The sequence below is a fragment of the Idiotropiscis lumnitzeri genome, chromosome 10, assembly GCF_059441095.1.
Source record: "Idiotropiscis lumnitzeri isolate Australia: NSW breed Sydney's pygmy pipehorse chromosome 10, RoL_Ilum_1.0, whole genome shotgun sequence".
In the NCBI taxonomy this organism is placed as follows: domain Eukaryota; kingdom Metazoa; phylum Chordata; class Actinopteri; order Syngnathiformes; family Syngnathidae; genus Idiotropiscis; species Idiotropiscis lumnitzeri.
In genome coordinates this window covers 10,988,307-11,015,109 of record NC_142400.1, presented here as the reverse complement: position 1 = coordinate 11,015,109, position 26,803 = coordinate 10,988,307, and the positions used below count along the sequence as shown (strand labels likewise).

The 26,803-nt window shown below is 42.0% G+C and overlaps 5 protein-coding genes across 5 annotated transcripts; 3 read left to right on the top strand and 2 right to left on the bottom strand.

The window, feature by feature from the left end:
• The first annotated feature begins 830 nt into the window (after positions 1-830).
• On the top strand, positions 831-8,409 carry LOC148329156 (uncharacterized). Its single transcript, XM_088307480.1, has 2 exons — positions 831-1,049; positions 5,271-8,409. Exon 2 carries the CDS (start codon positions 5,284-5,286, stop codon positions 8,116-8,118), a length of 2,835 nt encoding a protein of 944 aa, XP_088163606.1. The 5' UTR covers positions 831-1,049; positions 5,271-5,283; the 3' UTR covers positions 8,119-8,409.
• A 661-nt stretch (positions 8,410-9,070) lies between these two features.
• Positions 9,071-11,690, top strand: LOC148329155 (uncharacterized). Its single transcript, XM_088305809.1, has 2 exons — positions 9,071-9,317; positions 9,852-11,690. Exon 2 carries the CDS (start codon positions 9,890-9,892, stop codon positions 11,285-11,287), a length of 1,398 nt encoding a protein of 465 aa, XP_088161935.1. The 5' UTR covers positions 9,071-9,317; positions 9,852-9,889; the 3' UTR covers positions 11,288-11,690.
• Positions 11,691-12,884: 1,194 nt separating this feature from the next.
• Positions 12,885-19,742, top strand: LOC148329154 (uncharacterized). Its single transcript, XM_088307717.1, has 3 exons — positions 12,885-13,450; positions 14,825-14,950; positions 15,908-19,742. Exons 2-3 carry the CDS (start codon positions 14,834-14,836, stop codon positions 19,445-19,447), a joined length of 3,657 nt encoding a protein of 1,218 aa, XP_088163843.1. The 5' UTR covers positions 12,885-13,450; positions 14,825-14,833; the 3' UTR covers positions 19,448-19,742.
• A 499-nt stretch (positions 19,743-20,241) lies between these two features.
• LOC148329153 (trypsin-3) lies at positions 20,242-21,470 on the bottom strand. Its single transcript, XM_088306010.1, has 5 exons — positions 21,367-21,470; positions 21,101-21,263; positions 20,771-21,024; positions 20,553-20,689; positions 20,242-20,476 (listed from the first exon to the last, which is right to left on the bottom strand). The coding sequence occupies exons 1-5, from the start codon at positions 21,404-21,406 to the stop codon at positions 20,327-20,329; spliced, it is 744 nt and encodes a 247-aa protein (XP_088162136.1). The 5' UTR covers positions 21,407-21,470; the 3' UTR covers positions 20,242-20,326.
• Positions 21,471-24,182: 2,712 nt separating this feature from the next.
• LOC148329152 (trypsin-3-like) lies at positions 24,183-25,391 on the bottom strand. The gene is made up of 5 exons (XM_088306009.1): positions 25,271-25,391; positions 25,027-25,189; positions 24,697-24,950; positions 24,479-24,615; positions 24,183-24,401 (listed from the first exon to the last, which is right to left on the bottom strand). Exons 1-5 carry the CDS (start codon positions 25,308-25,310, stop codon positions 24,252-24,254), a joined length of 744 nt encoding a protein of 247 aa, XP_088162135.1. The 5' UTR covers positions 25,311-25,391; the 3' UTR covers positions 24,183-24,251.
• Positions 25,392-26,803: the final 1,412 nt, after the last annotated feature.

Sequence of the window (26,803 nt, the reverse complement as noted above, 5' to 3'; positions counted from 1 at the left end):
CAGAGATGGTCGATCGGTTTCAAGTCTAGTCTCTGCCTGGGCCACTCAAGGACATTCACAAAGTTGTCCTGAAGCCACACCTTCCTTGTCTTGGCTGAGTGCTTAAGTTCGTTGTCCTGTTGGGCCACCAGTCTAAGGTCCTGAATACTCCGGAGCAGATTTTCATCCAGGATGTCCCTGTACACTGCAGCATTCATCTTTTTGGTTTCCTCCAAACATAAGGCCTGGCATTCAGGGCAAAGAGTTCAATATTTGTCCTTTCAGGCCAGAGAATTTTCTTTCCCATAGCCTGAGAGCCCTTCAGGTGCCTTTCGGCAAACTGCTTTTACTAAGCCAGAGCTGGACAGTCCTTCCCACGGGGCGGAACGGTCTGGCCCTCCGAACGGGATCAAGGGCTGACAATTTTTTATTAATAAGGCTGGAGGGTCGAGGCTGAAACGATACTAGTATCGCGGAGGCTGGGGACTGACTGGCAAAAAAAAGTCAACTGCCCAGCTCTGTTCCTGAGAAGTGGCTTCCATCTGCCCAATATACCACACAGTCCTGATTGGTGCAGAGATAGTTGTCTTTCTGGAAGGTTCTGATCCACTACAGAGGACTCTGACACAGTAACCAATTAGTTCTTGGTCACCTCCCTACTGTGGCCATTATCGCCAGCCATAAAAGTGGTTGTCTTCATGGGTTACTGTGCACTATTTGGCGGTCTCGAGGCTGCCTGTGGAACCACGTGACCAAGATTTCCAGGGGCAGAGGCGTTTTCACTGCAGGCGTGTCTATTGCGCATGCGCCAATGTGGCTCTACCCAGCAGCTAGACCTCGCGCTTCCTTCTGGTTTTTCCTCCTCCTCCTCCTCCTCCTCCTCCTCTTCCTCTTCCTCTTCCTCTTCCTCCTCCTCCTCTTGGCACATCTTCACATTTGTTCGAGATTGAAGCGCGTTTCCAAGACCTCGCGCCTCTGCATGGGCAAATGTCTCCGGATCCACGCAGTGATTAGTAGCGATCCTTTTGTGCCCACTTCGAAGCCTAGAGACACCGCGCTCGTGTGACGAGGTGAGTGTTAAAACTGTGAAGGGGGATAAAAGGAGTTCCGGAGAGAAGACCGTTGAAAATCGCTCGCTCATATCCGTTGTTTGTGTGGCCTCTCACGGGAGCATGGCCAGCCACATCCCCTCGCTTAGCCCTTACTCGTAGTGCACCTTCCAAGCAAGTGTACGAGCCCTACATGAAGCTATTGTATTTTTCAAAGCTCACCGAACCTTATCATGTGTGGACTTTAGCATTCCTGTGTTAGCATAGCATTGTCAGTTAGCTAAAGTGGCCGGAATGGATCATCTCAAATCGTTTTAGCATTAGCTTAGCCTGTAGTTTAATTCGTATTTGCTTTTAAAGGTATTAACCTTGACGCTGTACATATTAATTACCTTTTATGTTTTTTAGGGAGTGAACTGTATATTACGCGTGTGTTGTGGATTATTATGCGGAAGTCAACACGAGCAAAGGTTTAAAAAATAAGCTAATCAAATGAGAGATGTATATGTTTAAAACGTACTTGGTACACAAAGTTCGTCAATACGTTTTGTCAATGCAAGGCTGCATTCTGAATTTGTTGAACAATTTATGAATATCAAATTAAGTTGACGATCGGAGCATTAAGTGGTGGCTGCACATGGCGTGCCTTTCACAAATAGATGCTGTGAAAATAAATCTTACTTTTTTAGCATAGTTTATACGTTAATGTATAGAGTCAAGAAACACATTCAAATGTCAGTCAATGATAACCCACGTAAACATAAAATTCTATTCTACATTCTTTGGATAAAGTAATTACCCCCTTATTAAATCATGATCGGTGGCCTAAACACATGATTTGGAAGGCAGAGATCATTTCCACTAAGCACACCGAAGATTGATTACCTCCAGACCTGTTCAATCAAGGAACCACTTAAATCGAGTCAGACAAAATTAAATTGTCCAAAAGTTATATGAATGAATAAATAATACATTAAACAGAAGGAATATGCTATGATTAAAAAAAAAAAAAAACAAGAAGAGATGAGACATAAAGAAATTGACACCTGTCAGTTCAGAAACTATTATAAAGCCATTCCCAAGGCTTTAGGGCTACAAACCGTTATCCTCAAATGGAGAAAAAAATGGAACAGTAGTGAGTGGCCAGCCAAGAACTATTCCCCTGGAACACAGTGACAACTCATCCAGGAGGTCACAAAGGAAATGGCGACACTGAACCCTTACACTCCATCCAGCCGCGACTTGAAATTGGTTTCAGTCTAAAACATTTTTGTTATATTAGTTCACCGCACGCAAATTGAAATATTTCAGGTCTTAATTTGTTTTAATTTATAAATACATTTATTTTATTTCATTCAATTATAAAATAATAATCCAGTACTTCACAAATTGGTGGTTTGGGCTTTGTGGGCTGGTGCCAAATCCTGCTGGAAGATAAAATTATTCTCTCCAAAAAAACTTGACCACCAGTGGGAACAATGAAGTGCTCTTAAATCTCCTGGTAGACAGCTACGTTGACTGTTGACTTGGAGAAAAAAGACAATGGACACAGACCAGCAAATAACTTTTAGTGACTGTGGGGACTTCACACTGGACTTAAAGCAGCTTGACTTTTGTGCTTCTGCAGTTTTCCTCCTGACTCTGGGGTCTTGATTTCCAGATGAAATGCAAAATTAACATTCATCTGATAAGTGCACTTGGGACCACTGGGCAACTGACCAGTACTTTTAACTGCCTAACACAGACGCTCCTGTTGTTTTTGGCACATGGAATACTTCAGCTGTAGACCATGTCATGCAGACGTCCAGATGTGTTGGTTCCTGATAAAGTGACGCCAGCCTCAGTCCACCCTTTACAAAGCCCCCCCTCTGCCCATTTCTGCATTGCTTTTGCTTGACAATCCTCTGGTCATCCCTGTCATAAGTGTACCTTTTTCTGGTCACATTTCCACCTTCCTCACAACACTCTTTAGTGTACTTTGATGAGCATCCAGCTTCTTTTGCAATTCCTTTTTGAGATACTTTCTCCTTGTATAGAGTGTCAAGTATGGTTTTCTGCACAGCCATCAAATCAGTCAATCTTCTCCATGAATCCAAAACTTAAACCAGACTGTGACCATTTCAAGCCTCAGGAAAACCTCGGCTGGCGTTTAGCCTTCATTAGCTGACAAGATTGGAACTCAGGGAGCCTACAATGTTGAACTTCCACATGATATTCAAATTTTGTGAAATACTGGATTTAAAAAAATGTCTTCTGCCATTATCATCAAAATGTAAACAAATCCTAGAAATATTTTACTTTGTGTGTGGTGAACTAATATACAAGTCACTTTTTGAAACAAATTGTTGAAATTAGTGGATTTATTCTCCATATTAAAATTTTTGGGCAGCCACCTTCACATTCTCTTTGTAAATTGACTTCCATAGCTCCTAATAGCAATTTCGAGAAGGGATTTAAGATGTATACATCCCCTTTATGTCTGTGGATGTGAAGGTATAAAGTCAATATTCCTTCTAACATTGATATACATTCGCTATCGGTTATCAACATGCTCATATCAAATTTGGGTTACGGCAGTGAGTGATAGAATGTGTAATTTTTTACTACTGCTCTACGAAAAGTTGTCATAGATTAATGCGAAAGGCTCTCACGGTTCACGGATGATGAAGTGTGCTTCATGTTAGTAACTTCCATCTTATGGGCGAATAAGCACTGGCCTAGGCTGTCAGAGGCACTTGAAGTCAACCCAAGCAAGCATGGAGAGAACAAAACTAGACTAAAGTTAGGATGTCCGATACCAGTCCGAGTATTCACTCGTTGCATGCTTACCGATACAAAGTACCGATACTGCTCATACTATTGACATTCAAAATTTAATTTAACACAATGGAAGAAAAATGCCAACAAGGAACTTTTTGGGGGGTGACAGTGGATGATTTACCAATGGCTTCTCCTCACGAGGGTCGGAGGGGTGTTGAAGTCTAGCCCAGCTGTCTTCGGGCAGTAGGTGGGGTACACCCTGAACTGGTTGCCAGCCAATCTCAGAGGTGAATCCATGATCTGTCTATTTTTTTTAGAACCATTCTAAATTAGGTGTAACCAACCCTTCTAAAGCTGATAGCTACTTGACTTCTGATTTTTCAGTTTGATATGCACTACTGAAATAACAAATTAGCTCAAATCACATTTAATCATATGCTGTCATTATTATTATTATTATTATTTTATGTTATTAATAATGGGGCTGGGAAAACATCTGCGAGCTAAAAGTTGACCACAAAAATTGGTTGACAAATATTTTGCCTGGAAACGAGGGCCAGAGCGATTAGCTGTATATTCGATAGGATAATCAATTATAAAAATATTTGTGACATCCCTAGTTCTTATTAATAATTAAGGTCATTCATTTATGTCAAGACACTGACCATGTTAATTATTTCCTAAAATAATTTGGAAATAGATAACGACTAACACACAGCATGTTATTTCGATAAAATCTCTATCACTGTTTGCGTTTGCGAATGATCGTTTACCTATATTATGACTATTCCTAGAAAATCACAATGTCCTATTACTGGTGCGCTATTTTTAGAACACCACCTGCGGGCTACTCATGTGAGCCTTGGGGGCTACCTGCGGCCCAGAAACTACTGCTAACTCATTCACTGCCAGCCCAGTTAAAATGAAGATACTTTTTGGCGTCAATATCCGTCAATGGCAACGAATGTCTTAATAGTGAATAGTACTGATTTGAATGTGAGTCTGTTTCTCTTGCATAATTTTTTACATCTACTATTTTTATGTTCTTGTACCATCAACGCCATATATTCCGCCTTCTCTTTGGCATAAGCCAAAATGAAAATGTGCAGGTAGTCTTTAACACTCTCTATTGAACTCTTAAAGTGAGATTTTCTGGTGTTTCACATAAGGTGCACAACAGTGACTTGAACTCTGTTGTTTTGTGCACCCTTTAGAGCCTTTTTTTAAAAAAAACTTTTTTCCCCAAATATCCATCATCTGGAGTGTGTTAAAGTCCTTATAAATTGAAAATGTCTTAAATGTCACAAATTTGACACAATATGGTGTTAAGAAACTTGCCATATTTCAATAATTTTAAAAGTCTGTATATAAAATAAGGCTTGAAACTATTAAATCTTGTCAAATACCACTTTTAAATGTTTTGTACGAAAAGTGAAAGTTGTGTGCGGTATCCAATGACTTGTTTTTATGTGTTGTTTACAGGGAACACCAGTCCATGATGCTTGGACTCCAGGGCAGTGGGCCACAATCCCCCAAAATCTATCGTTGCGTGGCATGTTCGGCAACCTTCAGCGGACTGGCTGCCTTGCTCGTACACCAGGCGACGCATGCCAACATGCTCCCCAAGGTCATTGCACCTCCTTCGACGCAGCCGGACGTGAGCCTGCAGGGCGCTTTGACTGCAAGCCTGAAGTCCTCCAATCCACCAGCACTGTCTGACGGCGCCTCACCATCTTTTTATATCTGTGATTGTGGAGAGGAATTTCAAGACTTCTGCCTAATGCTTGAACATAAGCAATCACATAGTTCTCAGTCAAAGTCACTCCAAATGACGGATAGTAATGCCGTCTCACGTGGAACGGGGCCTGCTGATGTTTCTCCTAATTCGATGGTAGAGTTAAGGTCAACTGAAGCATCGACAGATCCGGTCCGGAGTTGCCCCTCTACTTCAGGATCGCCACCTGTTAAAATAGAGCCTGAAGCCAGTGAAAGACTGGAAGAGAGTAAAGTTGTTCCATCTTCCCCTCTGGTGGAATGCAAAGCTCCTCAAGAAATGATTGATGGACAACTTGAACAGACATCTGCAAGTACTGAGCCAATGTCAGAGACCGTAAAGGATTCACAGTCTGTTCATAGCAGTGACAATGAGGAACGAGTGGCTAAAAATAACAAATTAATGAAAATGCTAGCAACGGCCTACACGAAGCACACGTCCGTTTCCCCATCTCCAAACAACAGTCATGATTTGATCACACCCAAACAAGAAGCCATACCAGTCGATATAACGCCGGTCAAAGAATCTGAAGAGCCACTCATCAATGATCTCTCTGTCGCAAAGTTAAGACGACTGCTGGCAACGACTGGCGTGAAGACAAAAGCTCCCACCATTAGCCGAATTATCGACTCCAGCAGGAAGAAGATAGTTTCGCTGACAAAGATGCTCTCACCCGTTGTGGTTCTTGAAACTCGTCAGAAACTCCGAGATTCTAGCACGAATGCTCTTGATGGGAAATATCAATGCGGCCGCTGTCGACGGACCTTTCCGAGCTCCGACAGGCTAACCGAGCATCACTTCTTGCACAAAAAGGAGAGAATTAAATGTTGCCGTCGCTGCAAACAACTCATCATTGGAAAGCTACCTTTTACTGACAATCATGTCTGCATTCCATCAGTGAAAAAGCCTGCACAAGTGCCCAGTACACTGCCGCTAGTCCCCAAAATTGTGCCATTCCATAGCTTTAACAACACAAAGAAATCTTTCTTTTGTCCTGTATGCAAGCACAACTACGCTCGCAGGTACAACCTAAAGAAGCACAAGTGTCAAGGCTCAAAGGCAGCCCCGCCTCAGATGCATCCTTCCACTGACAGACTGCATGCATTAAGATCAAATAATAAAGCCTCAGCATACAGAGATGGTCAAGTTGACCGCGGCATCAACTGTGTCTCCGTCAGCACCGAAGCCCCTCAGGTCAAAGTCGAGGTGACCTCTACTACTTCTGAGCAGTCTGAGCAACCGGACAATGCCTGGTGTGGTATTTCCAAAAGCTTCTCACCATTTGTGTCCAAGTCTTCGATGATGGACGAGCAGAAGAATGCCTCTGGAAGTGTGGTGGAAAACACAAGCTCGGATGCCATGCCGGTGCCTAACGAGAGCAGCAGTGAAGGCCAGTGGACCATGCCATTGGATGATGAAATGGAGCTGCTTAGTTCTTCTCAGGATGCGGCCAATGACGATGAGATGGAGCCAGAGTCAGAGATTGCTAACTTGAGTTACTTTGTGAGAGATGGTGTAAAACGTTACCCCTGTCCCAGGTGCCAGAAAACATACAGTCGGCCCTCTACTCTGGCCCGCCATTTACGGCTGTGTGGGTTCAGGCCTCGGGGACCTGCAGCTGCATCACATGGTGCTAATTATGAAGCCCACAATAGCAGCACAAAACAAATGTTTCCTTGCTCTGTCTGCGGCAGAAACTTCAACCGCAAAGATAACATGATGGTTCATAGGCGACGATGTCAGTTGCAGCGGATGACAACCCGAGAGCAGATGCAACAGCAGTCGCCGGGCGGTACAAAAGGCAGTTCGGGTGATGACGCAAACAACTGGGGCATGATGTCACTACCCTCTGTGCTACCCAGGAGGGTGACATGCGAGTGTGGGGTCGGATTTACATCTCCAAGACTACTCCTGGAGCATCTTCAAAAGCACGCACAGGAATCCTACACTTGTCCAACGTGTGGAGAGACTGTTAATTCCTGGGCTGACTACGAGGTTCACCTACAGATCCACATGCATCCTCATCACCAGCTGTTGAAGGGACTCCAAACGCAGCGTTCACAACCTCTAGTGCTCCGGATCCAGCAGCATCCGCCTCCTCCGCTTGTGCATCAGCCTTCGCCGAAGGAACCAGTCCCTGAGCAGTCAAACATCAACAAAAAGCAGCGTGCGTTATGCACACGATGCGGAAATTCATTTGCCACCCGGTGTTCCCTTCGCAGGCACTTATCTTGGGACCGCTGCAAAGGCGGACGGCCACAAAATGCACCCAAATCTTACCGTTGCTCCCGCTGCAGCTCTGAATTCCCCAACATGGTCAGTCTTCTGTTTCACCAGAGGAGCGGTGCCTGCAAACCGGCCATCAAGCCCGTGCGCTGCCCAGTTTGCCTGCGTTGGTTTGGCACTGTGGACGGTTTGCAGAAGCACCTCCTCACACACAAGCAGTCTGAGTCCCATCAATGTGATATCTGCCAGTGTTCATACCCAAGTCTGAAATCTCTCAAAACCCATCGCAGAAGGGTGCATAATGTCATGTGTGCAGAACTACTGACTTAGTAACCTTTTCCATTCTTTTAAATTCTTCAGTTTTTATCAGTGACATAGATGTGGTATTACAAAATGCCACTTCAGATTTGTACCTCCTTTTAAGGATGTAAATGAAGTATGATGTAATACAAGAGAAAAAGATACTTTAGTTTTGTAGCAGTTTACTGCTGTGGAAAGTGTAGTTTTGTCAAGTTAAGTCCTGTGTTTCAGTTTCGCGGCTGTTAATAGTTGCTCTTAAAATTTTATCCAATAATTGTTCTGTAGCTTGTTCTGGTCTTATTAAACATATCAATTCATGAACGTGTTTTTGTGTTTGTTTGTTATATTTGGGTTCATCCTAACGGTTGGCTCTGTAGTGTATGGTACACCATTGCAATTTTCTTACAAGCATTCTGCAAGCAGGTAACGAAGAAACTAAATTTGTATTGCCATTTGAATATTTTTTTTAATGTTGAGTTTTTGGAGTATTCACCAGTATCGGTACCAACAAAAAAAAAAAGGAGAAGCTAAAATTATAACTATTACTGCGTTAGCTTAGCACAATGAATGTTTTATGTATGAATAACAATATAGAAATAAACTTGCCTTATCTTAGTGATGGATAATGGCGTTTTCCACCTTCTGTACAAATTATTTTGCTGCCATCTGAACTTTGTTGTATGTAAACATTGCCAACCTCAAATCCCTCCAACCAATGTCTTACTAGTGTATTCATACTATCTGCATCTATTGAATTGGGGTATTATATTAACCTAAACTTAACATGTCCAGTAATAATGTTTAAGGGGCAAAAAGTGAAATGTATAAATATGCAAATATGTTTGCAGGCAAAAAATAAGCATATTTTCTCTTGATAAACGTTATTTAATATTGCTTATAGTTTAGTTTTTGCTCCCTATCAGTGAAAATTAATGACGTCACAAAGAAAATCAGTGATGCGAGTAAAGGTAGTACCGCAATTCCGTCAGTAGGGGTCAGCATAAGCCTGTCAACACCGGATGTACGGCAGGCAAAGGGCGCCATTCGCAGTGGAAGAGTGTCTTTCCAAATTTTTTTTTTTTTATGGTGTGGTCGGATGCTACTCACTGTATGCCTGATCGCCGACTCTACAGCTTTCCTCTCTGTAAACGACACCGGATTGCGCTGCCATATTTCAGACGAAGATTAAATTAGAATTCTCCTACCCTACTTGTAACTTCACGGCCAAGGTAAACTAACGTTGACATCAGTAAGCCGGCTATTGCTATGCTTAGCACGTTAGCATTAGCATGCTCACTTTCCAGCCAAATAACGTCCGCGACTGACCAAATGTGACAGCTTAGCTCTTTTGTTCATAGCAATGCGAACGCCTGTATGAATTTTGAAGCCGCTGTGATGCGTTGTTGTAGTTTTTCTTCACCTTAAAGCTGCTAGTATCGGAACAACGATTTAATGCCTACTATTGGCGTTTTCGGACGTTAAACATCAAACCTGTCAATCGTCCTCCACTGTCGAGAGCCTCAAAGAAAGCCTCGTCTTACTCTTTCATACTTGTATTGAGCTGTCTATTAGAAACTGAACTGCCATACATATGCAGAGACTCACAATTACCAACACTTAACGTCATGTGCGCCAGAAACTGTAATTTGTCTTATTTTTCTTAAATAAAAAAAACAGTGCACAAACACAAAACTATAGTAACATTAATAATAAATCGAGCCTTGTCGTAGTAAATTAATTGTATTTTAAATATTTTTAAACAGGTGTCACGTTGAAAGTCCAGACTTCCATCACTAGCCTGATGATGGAGCAAGAAAGCAGCTTGGATGGCGATTTGAACACCGGAGGGATTTGCTTCAGCTGTGAACAGATCTTTTCCACTCAGCAATTTTTGGAGGAACATGTGTGCCCTCTGACAAGTCACATCTGCTCCTGCGGAACTGAGTTTGCCATGTATGAAGACATGCTCTGCCACAACCTCACACACGAACCGGGACAGCAGGTGTTGCATCATGAAACGATAAAGAAGCGCCGATTTGAGAAGCACATTGAAGAGGAGGAGCAGCTGAAACGCTTCAAGTTGGGTGAAGTTGTCTGGAAAGCGGATGGTGCTTCTGTGTCGGCAAAGCAGTCCCCCTCTGCATCAGCTTTTTCGAGTAAAATTTCAAACGCGATGTCTCCTGTGCCTAAAACGTATCCATCCACTGCGTCATCTTGTAACGCTGGCCAAGATGGATTAAATATGAAAAGTATGTTTTCTGGTGTAGGCGCGCCAACGGTGGATCTTTGGACAATTTACCAGCCCGTGGTGTTGGTGCAAACGATCCGTAAGTGGAACCAATGGAAGCCGTACACTTGCGGTAAATGCGGTGAGGGTTTTATCACCAAGCGGATGCTCATTTCGCACACTAGTAATCACATTGCTGATAAAATCTGTGGCTGCATTGGATGTGGGCTGCTGATTTCCAGCAGGAAGCTAGTGCCTCGCTTTCACACGTGTAACTCCCCCAGCACCACGGCCAAACTCAAACTCATTACAGCCAGACCGCTGAATTACAAGAGTCCTATCCCAGAAATAGACCTTACTCAGAGTCCGCACAAGTATTCCAATGCAGGGAACAAAAACAGTCAGGTGCTTCAAGTCACTTCGGCCCTGCAGTTGAAAAATCTAAATGTGCGAACCTACAGCAGAGTCCCCCAGAGAGCTCATGCCATGCCTTCCCAGCAGTTTAAGCATCAGAATTCCATGCTGAACTCCCCCCAGAAAAGCAGTTGGAAGCATTCTCCATCACCCGCAACAAAGAGCGCAAACCTGAGCCAACCTGCGGGGACATCCCCCAGGGGAGCCGAATTTACGTGTCGAGTGTGCCACGTCGCATTTGAGAGCACTCAGATGCTGCAGAGGCACAAGTGTCCCAAAGCAGACGAGTTCATGGCCAAACACGGCCGCATCGGCAAGATGATCAAGCCCAGACGGGATGTGGTATCCAAGGCCACTGTGACCCGGGTGAACGGTGAGAGGAGTCACTCGTTCCCAGCGGACGGCAAGAAACAAGTCACTCCCGACAAAGGGCAAAGTGCTGAAAATGGGGATACAGGGGATGATATGGAAGATGATTGTTACATTGTGGAAACTGGACAAGAAAAAACATCTGAAATGATCTACCAGGTCACATCTTCTGTCCCCATTAAAACTTGACCAGCTTGCATGTCGCACATCTGCTTGTGTTCATTCCAAAGGAGTAAAATGTTTCCTGACATATTCTGTACTTTTCAAATACACTTGTGTGTGTATCTGTTTAGATTTGATAGAATTAAATATGCACATGAATCTGGCGACATCCTTTTATTTCTTTCAGGACATCTGAATACTCCCAAGTTCACCAGTGTATTTGGACATTGGCGTTAAATTATGAAGTCAACCAACGTATGTTAAGATGAAAGGTGAGGCAACAAGGCACTGTAAAATAGTTTTCTTGTCCTGTTTTTCTAAATACGGTTTAGTGTGATCAGAATGTGTTAGGATTTAAGGATTCCATTTCCATTTTTCTTTGACTTATTTTAAGTGAACTTTATGTATTATTAAAATATATTTTCAAATTCTCACGTTTCAATTTTTTAAATGTAGTTTTACTGCTCTGTATATTAGTTTTGTCTCCAAGTTATCAGTAGTACCTGCCATCTCTCATGTCTATGTGAATGTGTATGTGTAACTTAAGTCACTGATGGTGTGTTGCTACTCTGGCCTGACTTGTTTGCAAGCAGCGTGGAATCGGTTCCCACTCCGTGAAGGTGAGTGCCCTGCGATTGGCTGGAGACCAGTTCAGGCTATAGTTCGCCTTTCGCCAGAAGCCATCTGGGATATGCTCCCACGACCCTGTAAAGGATATGCGGTGTTGATGAGCATGTGTCACTTAATGGGTTTTGAAGAGCAAAGACAAATGTTGATGGTTGGCCTTTGTGTGTGGCATTTATTCGATACCCTTTTTCCAGCTTGAGGTCTATGTACTAGAATTAGAAATCCCTTTATTGTCATTGTACTCAAGTGTGCAACGAGATTAGAGAAACACTAATAAAAAGTAATAAGGAGCACTGGGAGGGAGAGCTGTTAGCAACTAGAAAGACAATTTGGAACACTAGTAGAGCAATTGTTTTATGAGTAATGTATTTTTCCGACTTGTGACATTTCCTGCACATTTGTGACACTTTTGGCATACAACTATATGTTGCTGGCGAGACTAAACTACACTATTTGACATCTGTGTGCCCTGCTGACTACTAGTGCGGTGCTGGATGTTAACTAGAGGAATTTTATGTCCCTAGAAGTCAATTTTGTCTCCCAAGTTACATGGCCACCACATTATTTGAGATATCAATATAACAATTCAAGGATACAAAAGCAGTCGTTCCACAAGGACAAACCTAACAACTGGTGGTGGAAAACACGTCGCTAGGAAGATAATCGTTCTACTAGTGCTCTAAATTGTCGAACAAGTATGACCCTTAAGATCGATATTAGGATATCAAAAGTCAATGCTCAAACGGCTTTCAATACTCCTGCATTGTTTTGAAAAATTATATCTGGTTATATCACATTTGTCCAGTAGAGGTCGTCGTTTGCTAACTACCCGAAACGGGTCTATGAGAATACACTTTTTTTTTCCTCGAGGGAAAATTAAATGTAAGATCTACTTAAATTTTATGTTACACGCCACGCAGGGAACCAGACCACGCACACTTAAAGGGAGGGGCTTTAGATTTGAAGAATATTTCGGGGTTTCTCAAACTTTTTCAGTTTCAAACATCACGCTCTGCCATACACGATCAAAACAACAAAAAAGGCAATCATCCGTATGCCATTCAAATGGCGTAGGTTAGTTAGTTCTTCGTAGGTAAGCCAAATGCGAAGTGGAACCTTCTATCCTGCTGTTTTAACGAGAGGAAATACGGCTGTGGACACAGATCAACAAGTTTAAAGCAGCATGCTCCGTGTATGTCGTCTGCATGCTAATCACTGTTTTTTGTTCGGCTTCGACTTACACTGGAGGTAGTTTCCAAAATTCCAACTGCACGTGAAGTGCACACTTAGTGCGCAAGACCTGATTGATTGTCTCTTATGTAGCTTGGTACCACTACCATACTGATCCAGTCAAGTCACGACAAATCAATTGTGCTGAAAGATGCAAAAGTCGTGGCGGGCCGAAAAAAGTCCAATAGTCAGAGCAATGGATGTGGGTGTAGGTTTATAAAACCGCCACGGAGCCACAACGCTGCTTCCAGCTTCGTGCTAACCTGCGCTAGCTAGCCGAGCAAGCCGTCAGTGCATGGCCACCAAGGGACCAGTGTTGACTCACCCACTCAGGCAAGCACTTTGACTCTTTTTCAAATAAAAAATACCTTCACCACACACAATTGGCAAATAAATGTAGAGGAGCATCATTAGCCTTGACAATGCATCGTTCACGCGTCCGTGAGTGTTGTTGTTGATGAGCTAGCAACCTGGCCTGTGATAAGCAAACGCCTTTGCTTTCGGATAATGTCAGGTTTTAAAATTGCTGAAAAAAATCCACTTTTGGGACAAAGCTGCTGTTGTGTTTCTTGAAAGGTTAATAATGGGCTCAACCAGGGGAAGACTTGCGAATCTACTACATTTGTCATCTTTTCATACTAGTAGAATCAACTATTTGCCGAGAATAGCTTCCTTTGCAGAACTATGAAAATATTGCATACTGCAGAAGAAAATTGCTAGACACCACTTCGAAAAAACTAAAAAAATAAAACACTTCTACAGGAGTATTCGCGGGTTTAATGTTTTTGTGCATTTCATCACAATCCTCGGGAGGTTTTATCTAGAACTAAACCAATATGTTTTGTTGTTGTTGTTGTTTTTTTTTATCAGGGATGATAGCGATTATTAGTACGCAAGGAGGCTGTTAACCGAGAATTCGAGCGGATATTCAATTATTTATTTACTTACTTATAAATACAATTGTATTGTATTACTTAGTATTTAAAATTGCAACCGCTAACCCATAGCTTTTTTTAAGAGGGCAGCATGTAAGAAATGAATACCTCAACTAATAATTAGATCCCTTGTTGCTTTACTACGCTATTAGTGTGTGGTGGTGTACTGTGTATGACCGATGTCACAAAATTATCTTCACAATAACGGTCTCCTCCCCTAAATCAGATGCCTGCCAACCGTGACCTGTGAGATGCAGCGCAGTGCCTCAGGCTCAGTGCATCCAGACTGCCAGAAAATACAATGATTGAGGAACTAGGAGTTGAAGAAGAAACAAAATGCTAGGCTATGTACTTACAATATACAACCAGTTGCCCCTCTATTTTTCTCCAGAAACTGTACAAACTTCTGGTTGCTTCCTAATTGGCGCTCGTTCGATTTTACCATCATGGAATCTGTGGCTCTACCTATCTAAGGTGTAAGCACACATTTTGCAAGTTTTGCGAACACTGAAGTCGTTTATCATTTATGATTGTCATCCCCTATCATTTTTCAAGTGAATTGTGAAACAAAAATAACTCTTTACATCGCCCCACACCGCAGGATAAGACTTCAGAAACATCCAACAAGCAGTCTTTTTGAGAGTGACTGGAACAATACTGTAATTCAACTAATGTTTTTTTGTTGTGTGTCCCCTGCTTTAATAGTACAATGCCCTTCTTAGTTCTTGTATGTTTTTTAGTTGCACGCTTCTAATCTCTGTTTATTCGACAGACTCCTGACATGGGCAGTAAAATCTCCTTCAACAGAAGGAGGAGCGACCAGTATACAGTCTCTGAATTAACCAGTGTGACATCACATCCCTGTAGTTCCTTTCATCCACCAACAGACAGCAAAGAGGTAGATCATTTGACGAGCAAATACACATCCGTCTATCCCTCAATTCATCCACCGCTCTGTTTTTTTATTCTTCCTTTTCTTGCTACTTTTTTTTTTTTTTAATTCTTACTTCTTTTTTTTTTTTTTTTTTATCCGTACTCTTTATTCCTACCCTGTTCACGATTACGGCCACCTTTCCCAGTCCCTGCATCCTCGACTAGTTGCAAATTAATTACAAGGCAACTGAGCTGAGCTCATTGTGGGAATTGATCCCACACCGTTGTATGAAAGTCAGCTCTGAGAACCCCTAACCTACTAATAGCCTGTAAATTCAAAGTAATATTATTATTATGATATGCATGTTCTCTGGTTCTTTTAATTTTGATCAAATTATTTCCTTCGATACATTTCTTTACCACCAATCCTGTTTGGCTGTATAAATAATTGATATAGTTAGAATGTTTTAAACATTCGCATTCCCGTAAGCAGGAGGGTATCTACAAAGCTCAGACCTCTGCTAAGGGTCGAGCTTTGCTGTGCTTGCAAAAACTGGAAGCATTCTGCATCTTTGGATGTTGTTTTCTAACTCTTGCAAAATGTACAAATTTTCGCTTGGCACAATATGTAGATACAAAAGAAGAACAAACAAAGACAAGCAAAGTAACAGAACCTACAAAAAAACATGCCAGTATTTAATAATTAGAATTTTCAATTGGATATTGAATAAAATACATTTTTGTTGTTCCCGTTTTACACCTACAGTTATCGTGCTTTTCAGATTATGTAAATTTTGTAAAACAATAGTTGCATCACCATAATTGTCTCTAGAGCAATATATAGCACAGTAGCTTAACGACAAAAAAAAATCTATGCATTTATAAATGTGCCACATGCTGCATTCACATACTTTTATTTATGGCCCGTGTGTGATGAAGTACAATTATGTCAGTGATGCACCTGCGCTTTTGTCTTCTCCAGGTGCCTGGAGATACAGAATGCATTGAGGAGAGCCAGGATTCTGGATTGGGGGAGGAAATGAAATCGACGCATCGATGTAAACCTTTGTCTGCGTCTCCCTCATCAGACAGCCTGAAGTCTGAAGAGACTCTGAAATCCAAAGAACCTGTTGATACCAACTGGCAACCTAATGTTGTCTCAATCTTAGGGATGGATGCAAAGGCTGAAATGACACCTGCAAGTGTGTGCCACTTGACAACAGACAATCATAGACTACCTGTGGCGCGGCGAAGGAAAAGAGGGCATTTTAGGAAAATAAAATCCTCAAAGCTCAAGGACAAAATGTCCGATACTTCTGACGAATTAGTGGCAAATCATCACGAAGAGATTGACACCGCAGCACAAGTGCCTACTTTCTCTGAAAGCCACAATGCTGAGACTGTGCCCAACCATGTCAAAAGTCTCTTGAATGAAATTCCTCACAAGGAGACTTCTGAGACTTGCGCAGTCCCTGATCACAAACCAGAGGATACTGTCACTTTGGCCTCGAAAAGAAAACGAGTGAGACCAACGGAAAGGGAAGTGGCAGTTATTGAAAATGTTATTGGTGATCTTGCCAGTCCGACACAAAAACTGAGAAGTCAAGAAGAACGACATCTCACAGCACCGGATGAAAACTCCTCAGACGTTATGGTCACCGCAACAGAAATGGGCTCTCCTATTCCTAAAAGTAGAATGAAAAATGAAAAATCAGCCTTGCAAATTGAGCATCAAACCCCTGCTAAAGATTTCCAACCTGGTGTTTCCCAGGAGGCTGCGTCGGTGGGAAGAGGTCACACTTGTTCGCGGGATGTTGCAGAGATGGGCAAACTGCAGTGCTCGGATGGAAAGCACCTGCAAACTCTTCCAGAGAAAAACTCAGAACAACGCTCCTTGACACCCGTAGAAAAGCATGCCGACAAGCAAGTGGAAAAGGATAGTCAACATCTAGAGGTGAACCTTTGTGAAAACGGAGGTGACATGTCCCCTCGGGCTCGAGTCCAAGGGACAAGTGAGCAAAGAGACCGTGACCACCAGCCGGCTCTTTCAGGTGACAACAAAGGTCGCCTGTCACCACACTCTGCAGACCAACCAGAAGGAGCTGAAGCTGTCGTGCCTCAGAAATCCAAGCAAGTAGCTCAACAAACCTTTGGACCGCATTCTTGTTGTAAAAATTCCCCCAAAGTGCAATTAGGTGATGCTAAAAGTCATCAAGAGTCGGAGTGTCAGAGCAGTTGCGACAATTCAAATAATACGTCCTCTCCTCAGACAACAAAGTCAAGTGACGGTGATGCTGCAGCGTCTTCTGAAAAACCACCTAAACCTGTTGAGTTCCCCTCTCATGTCAAAGTTGAAAACACAGAGGCAACGTTGGATTATTTCGATCCCGGATCAAAGTCAAATAATCCGAGCTATTCTCAGCAGGGTGCCAAATTGGACAACGGTTCGGAGGCTCAATATTTCCAACATACCACTTTAAGACGGAAAAAAGGACACAAGAGACGAAGAAGAGTGACCATTTTGTTACGTCGCGAGGGTAAAGGTGAAACTCAGCACCAAACAGATTGTGGCGATGCAAATATTGACACTGATCAAAACATCATCTACACTCGGAAAGGCTCTAAAACCCTTCTGAAATGTGGCATCTGCAGCCGCACCTATAAATTTAAGTCTCAATACATCATACATCAACGCGTTCACACAGGAGAGCGACCCTATGAATGCCCCGAATGCAAACGAGGTTTCAGCAAGAAATCAAACTTAAATCTCCATCTTAAGACGCACGTGAAGAATACCTTAAATAAAGAAAGTACATATTGCAAAATGTTCTCAGATGATCCGTATTTTAGCCACATGGACATGCAAACTAATGAGCTAGATCAAGAAGTTTCCAAGTTAAGCGGGGACGATAGCTCCGTAGAAGAAACTCCTGAGATCGCTTTGGTCCCTGAAAAGAGTGAAAGCAAAGTGTGCCAGTATTGCGGCAAGTCGTTCAAATTTCAGTCGGCCCTCATTAGACACGAACGTGTCCACACGGGGGAGAAGCCTTACAAATGTAATATTTGCGGCAAAGCCTTTGGCCAGTCATATTTTCTACGCGTGCATGAGTTGACACACTGGTCGGTGAAGCGTTACAACTGTACGGGCTGTAAAAAGTCCTTCAGTCATTATAGCAATGCAAAAAATCACACATGCAGACCCCCAGAAAGCAGCTCTCAAACGCAGCCCAGCACACTGCGAGCAAAGCCTTCGCTGACGTACACGTGCCACATATGCAAGAATGTTTTGGAGACCCTGCAAAAGTTTAACAAGCACATGAGCAATCACATTGGTACGAAGCTATATCACTGTTTATATTGTGACAAACTCTTTGGTTTGCTGTCTGAGTTTGATGCCCATAGAAGTGTGTGCCAAAGAGAAAAAAATGCCTCCTGTGTTGGGGTCAAAGAGGAAGAGAGAATGTCTGTCGTGGAGTACACGGCGTCTGCGCATAGGATTTCATCGGAGCAGAAATTAAACCGCCCTCCCACAAATGGCAAATGTGAAAACTACCAAAGACCACCATCGCAAATGAACGGCAATAACCCCGACTCGACGAAACCGACTCGTCGTCTTTCGCATTTTGTGTCCAAATTGAACAAACTCGACAACCGATCGGACCCCAGGAGTTATTTATGTCCCAGTTGCGGTCGCCTGTTCAGGCACATCGGCCGACTGCGAGCCCACATGCTTACTCACGCTCCACATCAGAGCTACGCCTGCTCCTGTTGTGGGAAAACTCTTGAAAACTGGACCAAACTGTGGCGTCATCAACGAGTCCACCGGCAACGTCGAGGCCGCTTCGCATGTGCATTATGTGGGAAAGGATTCCGTTTTGTCGGATCGTACAAAAAACATATGAGCGAGCACCCGGGTTTCCGCTGGATTCAGTCAAAGCCCAAGACTGTGTTCCTGCCTTACAATTGTGATCGGTGCACAAGTCGTTTTAAAACTCTTGATCTGCTGTTCAGTCACCAACTTTGCCATTTCTCAACACAGGTCATCCGTCTCGGACCTTCTTTGGATCAGTCCTTGTCTGATCATTCTTCACAGTCTCCTAGCATATTAAATTCTACGACAAACCACCAGTCAGGAACATTATGTTTTGAATCCAGCAACGACACCCTTGAGTCATCAGTCTCTAAAGGCGGTGCTCTTTTGGCTTCCCAAAATCAAGACTTGCATCCAAAGGGCTCCCCTATTCTGACTTTAAATTCATCTGACCAAAAGCGGGATTTGGGGTTGAATCAGACTGGCTCATGTCGTAGAAACACACGTTTGCGCGAGAAACCAACTCGGAGCCCCAGAAAAGATGGCAATGTGCTAAAAAAGCAAAAAGCACCTTTGAGAACCGCAAGCAAATGTTCATCTCCAAACAAAATGTCTTCACAAGGCCTTATCTGTGCTATGTGTGGGATTGAGTATACTGTCCTTTCAGACCTTTATCATCATTATTTGCAGCATGCGCAAGGGCAAGTTTAATAGTTTGATCTCATCATGCAATGCCATTATGAGCGTATCCACTCAGCGTTATATTCTACAACTAGAAAATGATTGCATTGCAGTTCATAGGATGTATATATTTTTGATTTTTGTTGTTCAAAAATAATGCACCTCAGCGTGTAACCATTTTTAGTAATTATCATCAAATGTATCCAAAAAGTTACTAACTTGTCACCTCATTACTGGATTGTGTTTTTGTTTTTGTTTTTTAACACGCATTTTGAATTTATTTCCAAGCTCTGAATACAGTAGTTCATAAAAATCTCACCTGAATTTTTTTCTGCAGCAAACTTTAAATGAACTCGGGCATGCGGAAACCACAAAATTGTCTGTATTTTCAAATGAGCAATCTGCACTATAAAATGTATGATTTGATGCATCGTTGGTTGCTGCCTTGACAAACTGCACGCCTAAAACAGCTTTTAGACTGAATTTTGACCTGATTGACTCCCTGGGAGAAGATTTTTCACATTTTCACAAATGGTTGTACATTGCTAGTGTTTGTCATCAAATAAATGTGTGGTCTGTTTTTACATACTGTCAGCGTTGGGCTATTTTTAGATTTACTCAGAGTGCTTGGAACATATATCTGCATAAGTATGAGATGTGGCTACAGTGCTCATTGTGATTGCTGTACTTGTTGCGATAGCATCTTTTGAGATATTTGTATGTTGACAACATCCAGTGAGCATGTCAAGTAAATTCAGTGTAAATGGTGTGTTTGAGCATGAAGTGTCAAGTGAAAAGTCAGAGCACTACAATAACACAGGCGCTTGAGGTTTACAATGTATTTTCTTGAAACAGGTTGCCATACTTTAATTGATTGATGCGTTGTATGTTCTGCCAAGCAAAACGTCTTTAGTTGGAGGACATGGTGCTGCGAATCCAGGAGTTGTAGTTGCAGACCTTGGCGTAGACACCGGGCTTGTTCCTCTGGGCGCAACCGTAACCCCAGGACACAACTCCCTGAAGCTGGCCGTTACACACCACGGGGCCACCAGAGTCTCCCTGCGTACGTACAAAATACAACATGAGCAGAAAAGATTTGTGCATTTGAAAAATCATTGTCTTTTTTTGCTCATACCTGGCAAGAGTCTTTGCCTCCCTCCAGGAATCCAGCACAGAACATGTTGGAGGTGATCTGTCCGGGGTAGGAGTTCCTGCAGCTGCTGTCGCTCAGGATGGGGGCATCCAGGCACCTCAGACGATCAGGATAGTTGTCTGAAGAGGAGGAAAGGAAATGTGAGTGTTGATACATGCACAAGTGGTTCCCCCTGTGAGCTTTTTTTTTTATATACTGACTTCCAGAGCCGCTCATGTTGCCCCATCCAGAGATAAGACAGCGGGTGCCTGAGCCGGCACAGCTGGAGGGCAGAGACACGGTGCGCACGTAGCTGTTCAGGGTGGCGGGCTTGCTCAGCTTGATGAGCATGATGTCGTTGTCCAGGTTGCGGCTGCTGTATCTGGGATGTCTGATGACCCGAGCGGAGTTGATGAACTGTTCCGTGCCCTCGTTGGTGGCAATGTTGTGCTCGCCGAGGCGCACCTGCACGCGGCTGCACAGAAACACACACTGCGGTTATGTGGAGGTCGAAGTCATGTAAAAGTTTCTTGACAGGCACGTTCACTTACGACTTGTAGCAGTGAGCAGCAGAGACCACCCAGGTGCTGGAGATCAGGGAACCTCCGCAGAAGTGGTAGCCGGAGTTCAGAGAGACCTGGTAGGGTACAGAGTTCTTTCTGCACTCGTATCCGCCAACAATCTTGTCATCCTCATCATCAATGGGAGCGGCAACTGATTGAATTTCAGAAAGATCCGATAATTATGTCATGTCGGGGTGACTGTTTTATAAATCGATCACTAAATAATAATATTAATAACTCAGATTGATACTTACAAGCCGCTGCGAACAAAGCCAGAAGAATGAAAGCCTTCATTGTGATTGCCGTTTGAGCCTCACTGCTCAGTTCAGTTCCAGGCCCTTTTAAAGCCTGCCGCCCGACTTCTATCTTACACATGCGTCAGTTTTTTTTTGTTTTCATACCCTTATCTTCTCAACTTGTGTGTGTGAACGCACACCTGCAAAGCAGCAGCCAAATTATTGACAATGTGTACATCTGTTGCACGATAATGCCAACATACTGTGCATTATGTAACATCAGCGAGCAAGTTGCATTTTATTAGGTGGAGCAAAAATTTCACTTTGTGTGCAACAAATTATCCGTCAACTGAAACACCCATTATTTGTTCTGTACCGTAAGATGCATTTTGCATACCCAGTTTGCCCCAAGAGTTTTTTATTTTTTTATTTTTAGTGATCTGACAAATTTGAGGTGAAACTTAGTTGGAAGAGGTTTGCAACCCAAGCTGTTTTAGGACAATGACATTTTTGAAACAGCAATTAAAAAATAATTTCCCATATCAAAATGACTCTGTTCAATAGGTACAATTACATTTAATTAGTTGAGAACACATTGAGCTTGCTTTTTTTGCTGCATGAAGGAAAGGGCTAAAATGATTTTTTTGTCGTTAGATTATAAAAATGGCGTTTCTTTAGGTACATGTGAAATATCGCAATATCGATATCGCTATACTCTAGTCAAAATCCATGTTGCGTATTTTTCCAATATCGTGCTGCCCTACTAGGTGGCAAACTTTTTTTCAGTATTCATTAACGTGAAATTTTTTTAATGTTTCAATTTCACAATTGCTATTTTGACAGCCTTAATCGTGAAATTTGCTCATTTTATCAAGCAGCTTTACTCCAAATGGTATTTCTTCGTTTTCTTTATTATTCATTTAATACTTTTAACTCATGACCTTTGTCCGTGTGTGTTGTTTTGCGTTAGTAATGCACTAAAATGGATTATAGATCGGTACATTGTCGGCAAGTGAGCATGCCTGAAAATATCCCGAAACATTTGTCGCAAAAACTTGATGCAACTCCAGTGCAGAATATATACTTTGATTAGTTTATCTGAACATGCTGCTTGGCTGATGGCCATTTTGAAAAAGACTGAAAATAGAAGTAATTATTGGAAATCTTTATTGCAAACAACTCATGCAGCTTTACATATGCAGTATTGTTGTAATGGATATTTAGCACAAGGACTACATCCTTGTAGTGACCTCCAACAATCTTGTCGTCCTCATCATCATCAATGGGAGCAGCATCTGATTGAGGTGGAGAATCTTTTGAAGAAGGATTGTACGGATTTTATATAAGAACAAAATGCCTCCACATTACTTACAAGCTGCTGCAATCAGTGCCCGAAGAATAAAAGCCTTTATGCTGGTTTTTGTCTGACACTCAATGTCCGCTCAGTTCAGCCTCAGGACCCTTTTTTAAAACTTGCTTACCAATTCCCCCTATCTATTCCAAGGAGGTCACGTTTTTCCATTCTTACCTTTTTTCTTCCAGCTAAATATGTGTGAAAGTGCATCTGGAAGGGCAGGTGATAAGGGAACCCAAAAGTGTTGCTTTCACCAAAGTTGCATAAGCGGTTGACATTTTTAGAGTTGTCGTACATTGAAGCTAGATGTCTGATGTTTTTAACAAATTGGTCTGTGTAAAAAAAAGAGTAAAAAGAAGTCAACGAGTAATTTATTCAAACCAAATGAGCATAATCCAATATTAGAATCAGACGGTATGACAACAGCGAGCAAAAATATTGTGATATCATAGGATTAAAGTTAGCGTTCTAAGATGTCCTGTGTAAAAAATATGTTATAAAACAAAAATATTTGTTTTCCATTGAACATTTTTCAATAAATAGAGAATATTTGGAACATTAAGGAACGTACCATTTTACGTTTCACTAAATAAATGTTGATATTCTTCTCTTAGTCACAGTGTCTCGTCACTGGATCTGGATGTAGCCCTTGGGGCTAATCAGTATCCACTGGCACCATGGTTTTGTTTTTTTAAGACAATGCAGGTTCAGCAATAGAGCAAAAAGGCGTCCGTGTAATTGTGCTGGCATTTGTAATGTCTAAATGTCATTATTTACATTTCCCTTCCTCCATTCTCCTTCTGTGTGTAACTTCTCACCCCATACACCCTTCCCCTTTCTGCTCAGCCGAGAAGGAGGCATGAAATAGTGGTTTAGTAAAAATTGCAAGCAGCCAATTATATTATGCCATGCTTTGTAGTCCCCTCATAAAAGGAATGAATAGCTCATTTCCGGTGACAGCAATAGCGATGATTGAAATCTTAACTTTAAAACCACGGAAAATCGTCAAATCTCTAATCGGCCCATCCCCTAAGACCAAACAAACATGGCTTAATGCAAGTGGTTGCGTCAGATGGTCGGGGACTCCTGATAAAAGATTAGGTTGGGGGGAATTGGTCTTCAAGTCTTCAGCCAGCCAGAGCTCTTGCTAGTGTTTACCGTGTAAATCTTTTTGGCATATCCTGGTCACACAGAAGTGATGTTTAACGCCACTTTTGCAGCTCAATGTTGAAATTGCAGTTGAATATGATGAATGTTTCACATTAATATTGATTATTATTTAATTGCAGTAGGAATAGGATAGCTCAATTTGGTGTGGCCCATTTTTTTTGGGGGGTGGGGGTCGGATGAGCAGTATAAAAAAATAGATGTATGGTTTTGGACCGATAGGATATTCATGGAAGGATTCATATATGTTTTTTCCTGTGAGTAACTATTCATTTGGAAAATCGATGTCGATGCAGCAGTGCAACAAAACTAGTTGGATTTAAATTATTTATTTCTTTAAACAGATATATTTTGTTAAGTTTTTCTGCCAAGCAAAACGTCTTTAGTTGGAGGACATGGTGCTGCGAATCCAGGAGTTGTAGTTGCAGACCTTGGCGTAGACACCGGGCTTGTTCCTCTGGGCGCAACCGTAACCCCAGGACACAACTCCCTGAAGCTGGCCGTTACACACCACGGGGCCACCAGAGTCTCCCTGCGTACGTACAAAATACAACATGAGCACAAAAGATTTATGCATTTGAAAAATCATTGTCTTTTTTTCGCTCATACCTGGCAAGAGTCTTTGCCTCCCTCCAGGAATCCAGCACAGAACATGTTGGAGGTGATCTGTCCGGGGTAGGAGTTCCTGCAGCTGCTGTCGCTCAGGATGGGGGCATCCAGGCACCTCAGACGATCAGGATAGTTGCCTGAAGAGGAGGAAAGGAAATGTGAGTGTTGATACACGCACAAGTTGTTCCCCCTGTGAGCTTTTTTTTTTATATACTGACTTCCAGAGCCGCTCATGTTGCCCCATCCAGAGATAAGACAGCGGGTGCCTGAGCCGGCACAGCTGGAGGGCAGAGACACGGTGCGCACGTAGCTGTTCAGGGTGGCGGGCTTGCTCAGCTTGATGAGCATGATGTCGTTGTCCAGGTTGCGGCTGCTGTATCTGGGATGTCTGATGACCCGAGCGGAGTTGATGAACTGTTCCGTGCCCTCGTTGGTGGCAATGTTGTGCTCGCCGAGGCGCACCTGCACGCGGCTGCACAGAAACACACACTGCGGTTATGTGGAGGTCGAAGTCATGTAAAAGTTTCTTGACAGGCACGTTCACTTACGACTTGTAGCAGTGAGCAGCAGAGACCACCCAGGTGCTGGAGATCAGGGAACCTCCGCAGAAGTGGTAGCCGGAGTTCAGAGAGACCTGGTAGGGTACAGAGTTCTTTCTGCACTCGTATCCGCCAACAATCTTGTCATCCTCATCATCAATGGGAGCAGCAACTGTAATGCAAGCATATTTTTTTTTTACCTAAAGAGAAAAAACAATGATAAATTGCCTAAGGAAGCACAGCATATACTCACAAGCTGCAGCACACAAGGCAAGGATAATGAAGTACTTCATGACTGTGTTCTGAAGCCAGTGGACCGACACAGTGGAGGAACACGATTGGTGGGTTTATATACTTCTGAACTGTCTACTCTGTCAACTTTTTATCTAAGACCCGCTCAAGGACTTTCTCACGTACTGTGCAAAATGATTAAACATTAGCCCACCTGGGAAGTGCACCAGCACGGTTTTAGGATTTTCCGTTGCTCATTTCTAAATGGACAGAGATGTAAATATATATACTGAAGATCACATAGGGCCAGATCATTTTAATACAAATGTCCATTTTTGTTTGTTTTTTTCATTCATTTTTTTCTGTCCATGATTTCCCAAATAAAATAAAATATTTTAGTATTTACTGGAAATATTTGTTCTTGTGTCCGCAGTAACATGCAACATATTTTAATAAAGAAACAAATAAGTCACTTTTACCAAAACTGCTTTGCGACATTAAATAAACACAGAATGAAATAGAAGATTACCGAAAGTGTCATTAGCTTGTACACGAAAGAACTGTCCACACCCACACTTTTGGAGGTTAAATATTTTCACCACAGGTATTGTATATACCTGACAGTGAACAAATAGATGTACCTTTTGTATAGTATATTTTAGAGTTTGTACTCTTATTTTAAGTACAGGACTTAAATCAGTACTTCTTATTTTTAACAGGGAATATTTTAGTCACGTATCCAATTGTACTACTACTAACGTCAAGTGAGAAAGCACTTTTACCCCTATGCTATATCACCCCCCCCCCCCGTAAATTCGTCCCAACTTTATATTTTAAAATAATTCTTTATTTAACTGTCTGTCAACAATTTACATACACAGTGTAATATTAACATTTAAAAAGGATAGGTCTTACATATAAATTAAGATTGAAAACAGGAGCAAGTTTGGAGATCTTTCTTGCTCCTCGACCAAATATAGAATGTGGTTATACATCTAATTCTTTCAAAAGCACACAATTATGGGTTTTGACTTGGCAAGTTGAGATTTGTGGCAATAGAATTTTGCAACACATATAATATTAAATTAATTTTTTTCAAGTGAGGTTTCGTAATAAAAAAAACTAGCAAAAAAACATGTTTTGTAAAAAAGTATTTGTAATGAAGAAAAAACAGGAACACAACAACATAATATATGTGAAGTTAAAACGTTCTAAACAGGAAGTATATAAATAATACTAGTGTACAATAATATAGGAAATAGCTAACTAGTTAGCAAATACTATTTTGGGATAGAACAAACCTTTTTCCAATATAATGATTAATATCTACAAAATATTTCCTTTGAATTGCATTTTTTTCTGAAACAGAACACGAACCTTCTTGTTACCAGTTTAATATTGGCCCAAAACAAACCAATCTGCGTCTAAAAAAACAGGATATGGCAAAAGCAGAACTTTATTATTAAAGAGTATTTTAACTCCTGGAGGAACTTCATTAAACAGTAGGGCAGAAGTACGGATATACATCCTATTTTTTTATACATCCAAACTGTGA

What these genes read in the sequence shown, in the direction of transcription:
- LOC148329153 (XM_088306010.1), bottom strand. Translation starts at nt 21,406, where the DNA reads ATGAAGGCTTTCATTCTTCTGGCTTTGTTCGCAGCGGCTT. An exon ending in GCTGCTCACTGCTACAAGTC is followed by an intron (nt 21,025 to 21,100) that starts GTAAGTGAACGT and finishes GTTTCTGTGCAG; the next exon opens with CCGCGTGCAGGTGCGCCTCG. An exon ending in CAACATGAGCGGCTCTGGAA is followed by an intron (nt 20,690 to 20,770) that starts GTCAGTATATAA and finishes CCTCCTCTTCAG; the next exon opens with ACAACTATCCTGATCGTCTG.
- LOC148329152 (XM_088306009.1), bottom strand. Translation starts at nt 25,310, where the DNA reads ATGAAGTACTTCATTATCCTTGCCTTGTGTGCTGCAGCTT. An exon ending in GCTGCTCACTGCTACAAGTC is followed by an intron (nt 24,951 to 25,026) that starts GTAAGTGAACGT and finishes GTTTCTGTGCAG; the next exon opens with CCGCGTGCAGGTGCGCCTCG. An exon ending in GAGGCAAAGACTCTTGCCAG is followed by an intron (nt 24,402 to 24,478) that starts GTATGAGCGAAA and finishes GTACGTACGCAG; the next exon opens with GGAGACTCTGGTGGCCCCGT.
- LOC148329155 (XM_088305809.1), top strand. Translation starts at nt 9,890, where the DNA reads ATGATGGAGCAAGAAAGCAGCTTGGATGGCGATTTGAACACCGGAGGG.
- LOC148329154 (XM_088307717.1), top strand. Translation starts at nt 14,834, where the DNA reads ATGGGCAGTAAAATCTCCTTCAACAGAAGGAGGAGCGACCAGTATACA. An exon ending in CACCAACAGACAGCAAAGAG is followed by an intron (nt 14,951 to 15,907) that starts GTAGATCATTTG and finishes TGTCTTCTCCAG; the next exon opens with GTGCCTGGAGATACAGAATG.
- LOC148329156 (XM_088307480.1), top strand. Translation starts at nt 5,284, where the DNA reads ATGATGCTTGGACTCCAGGGCAGTGGGCCACAATCCCCCAAAATCTAT.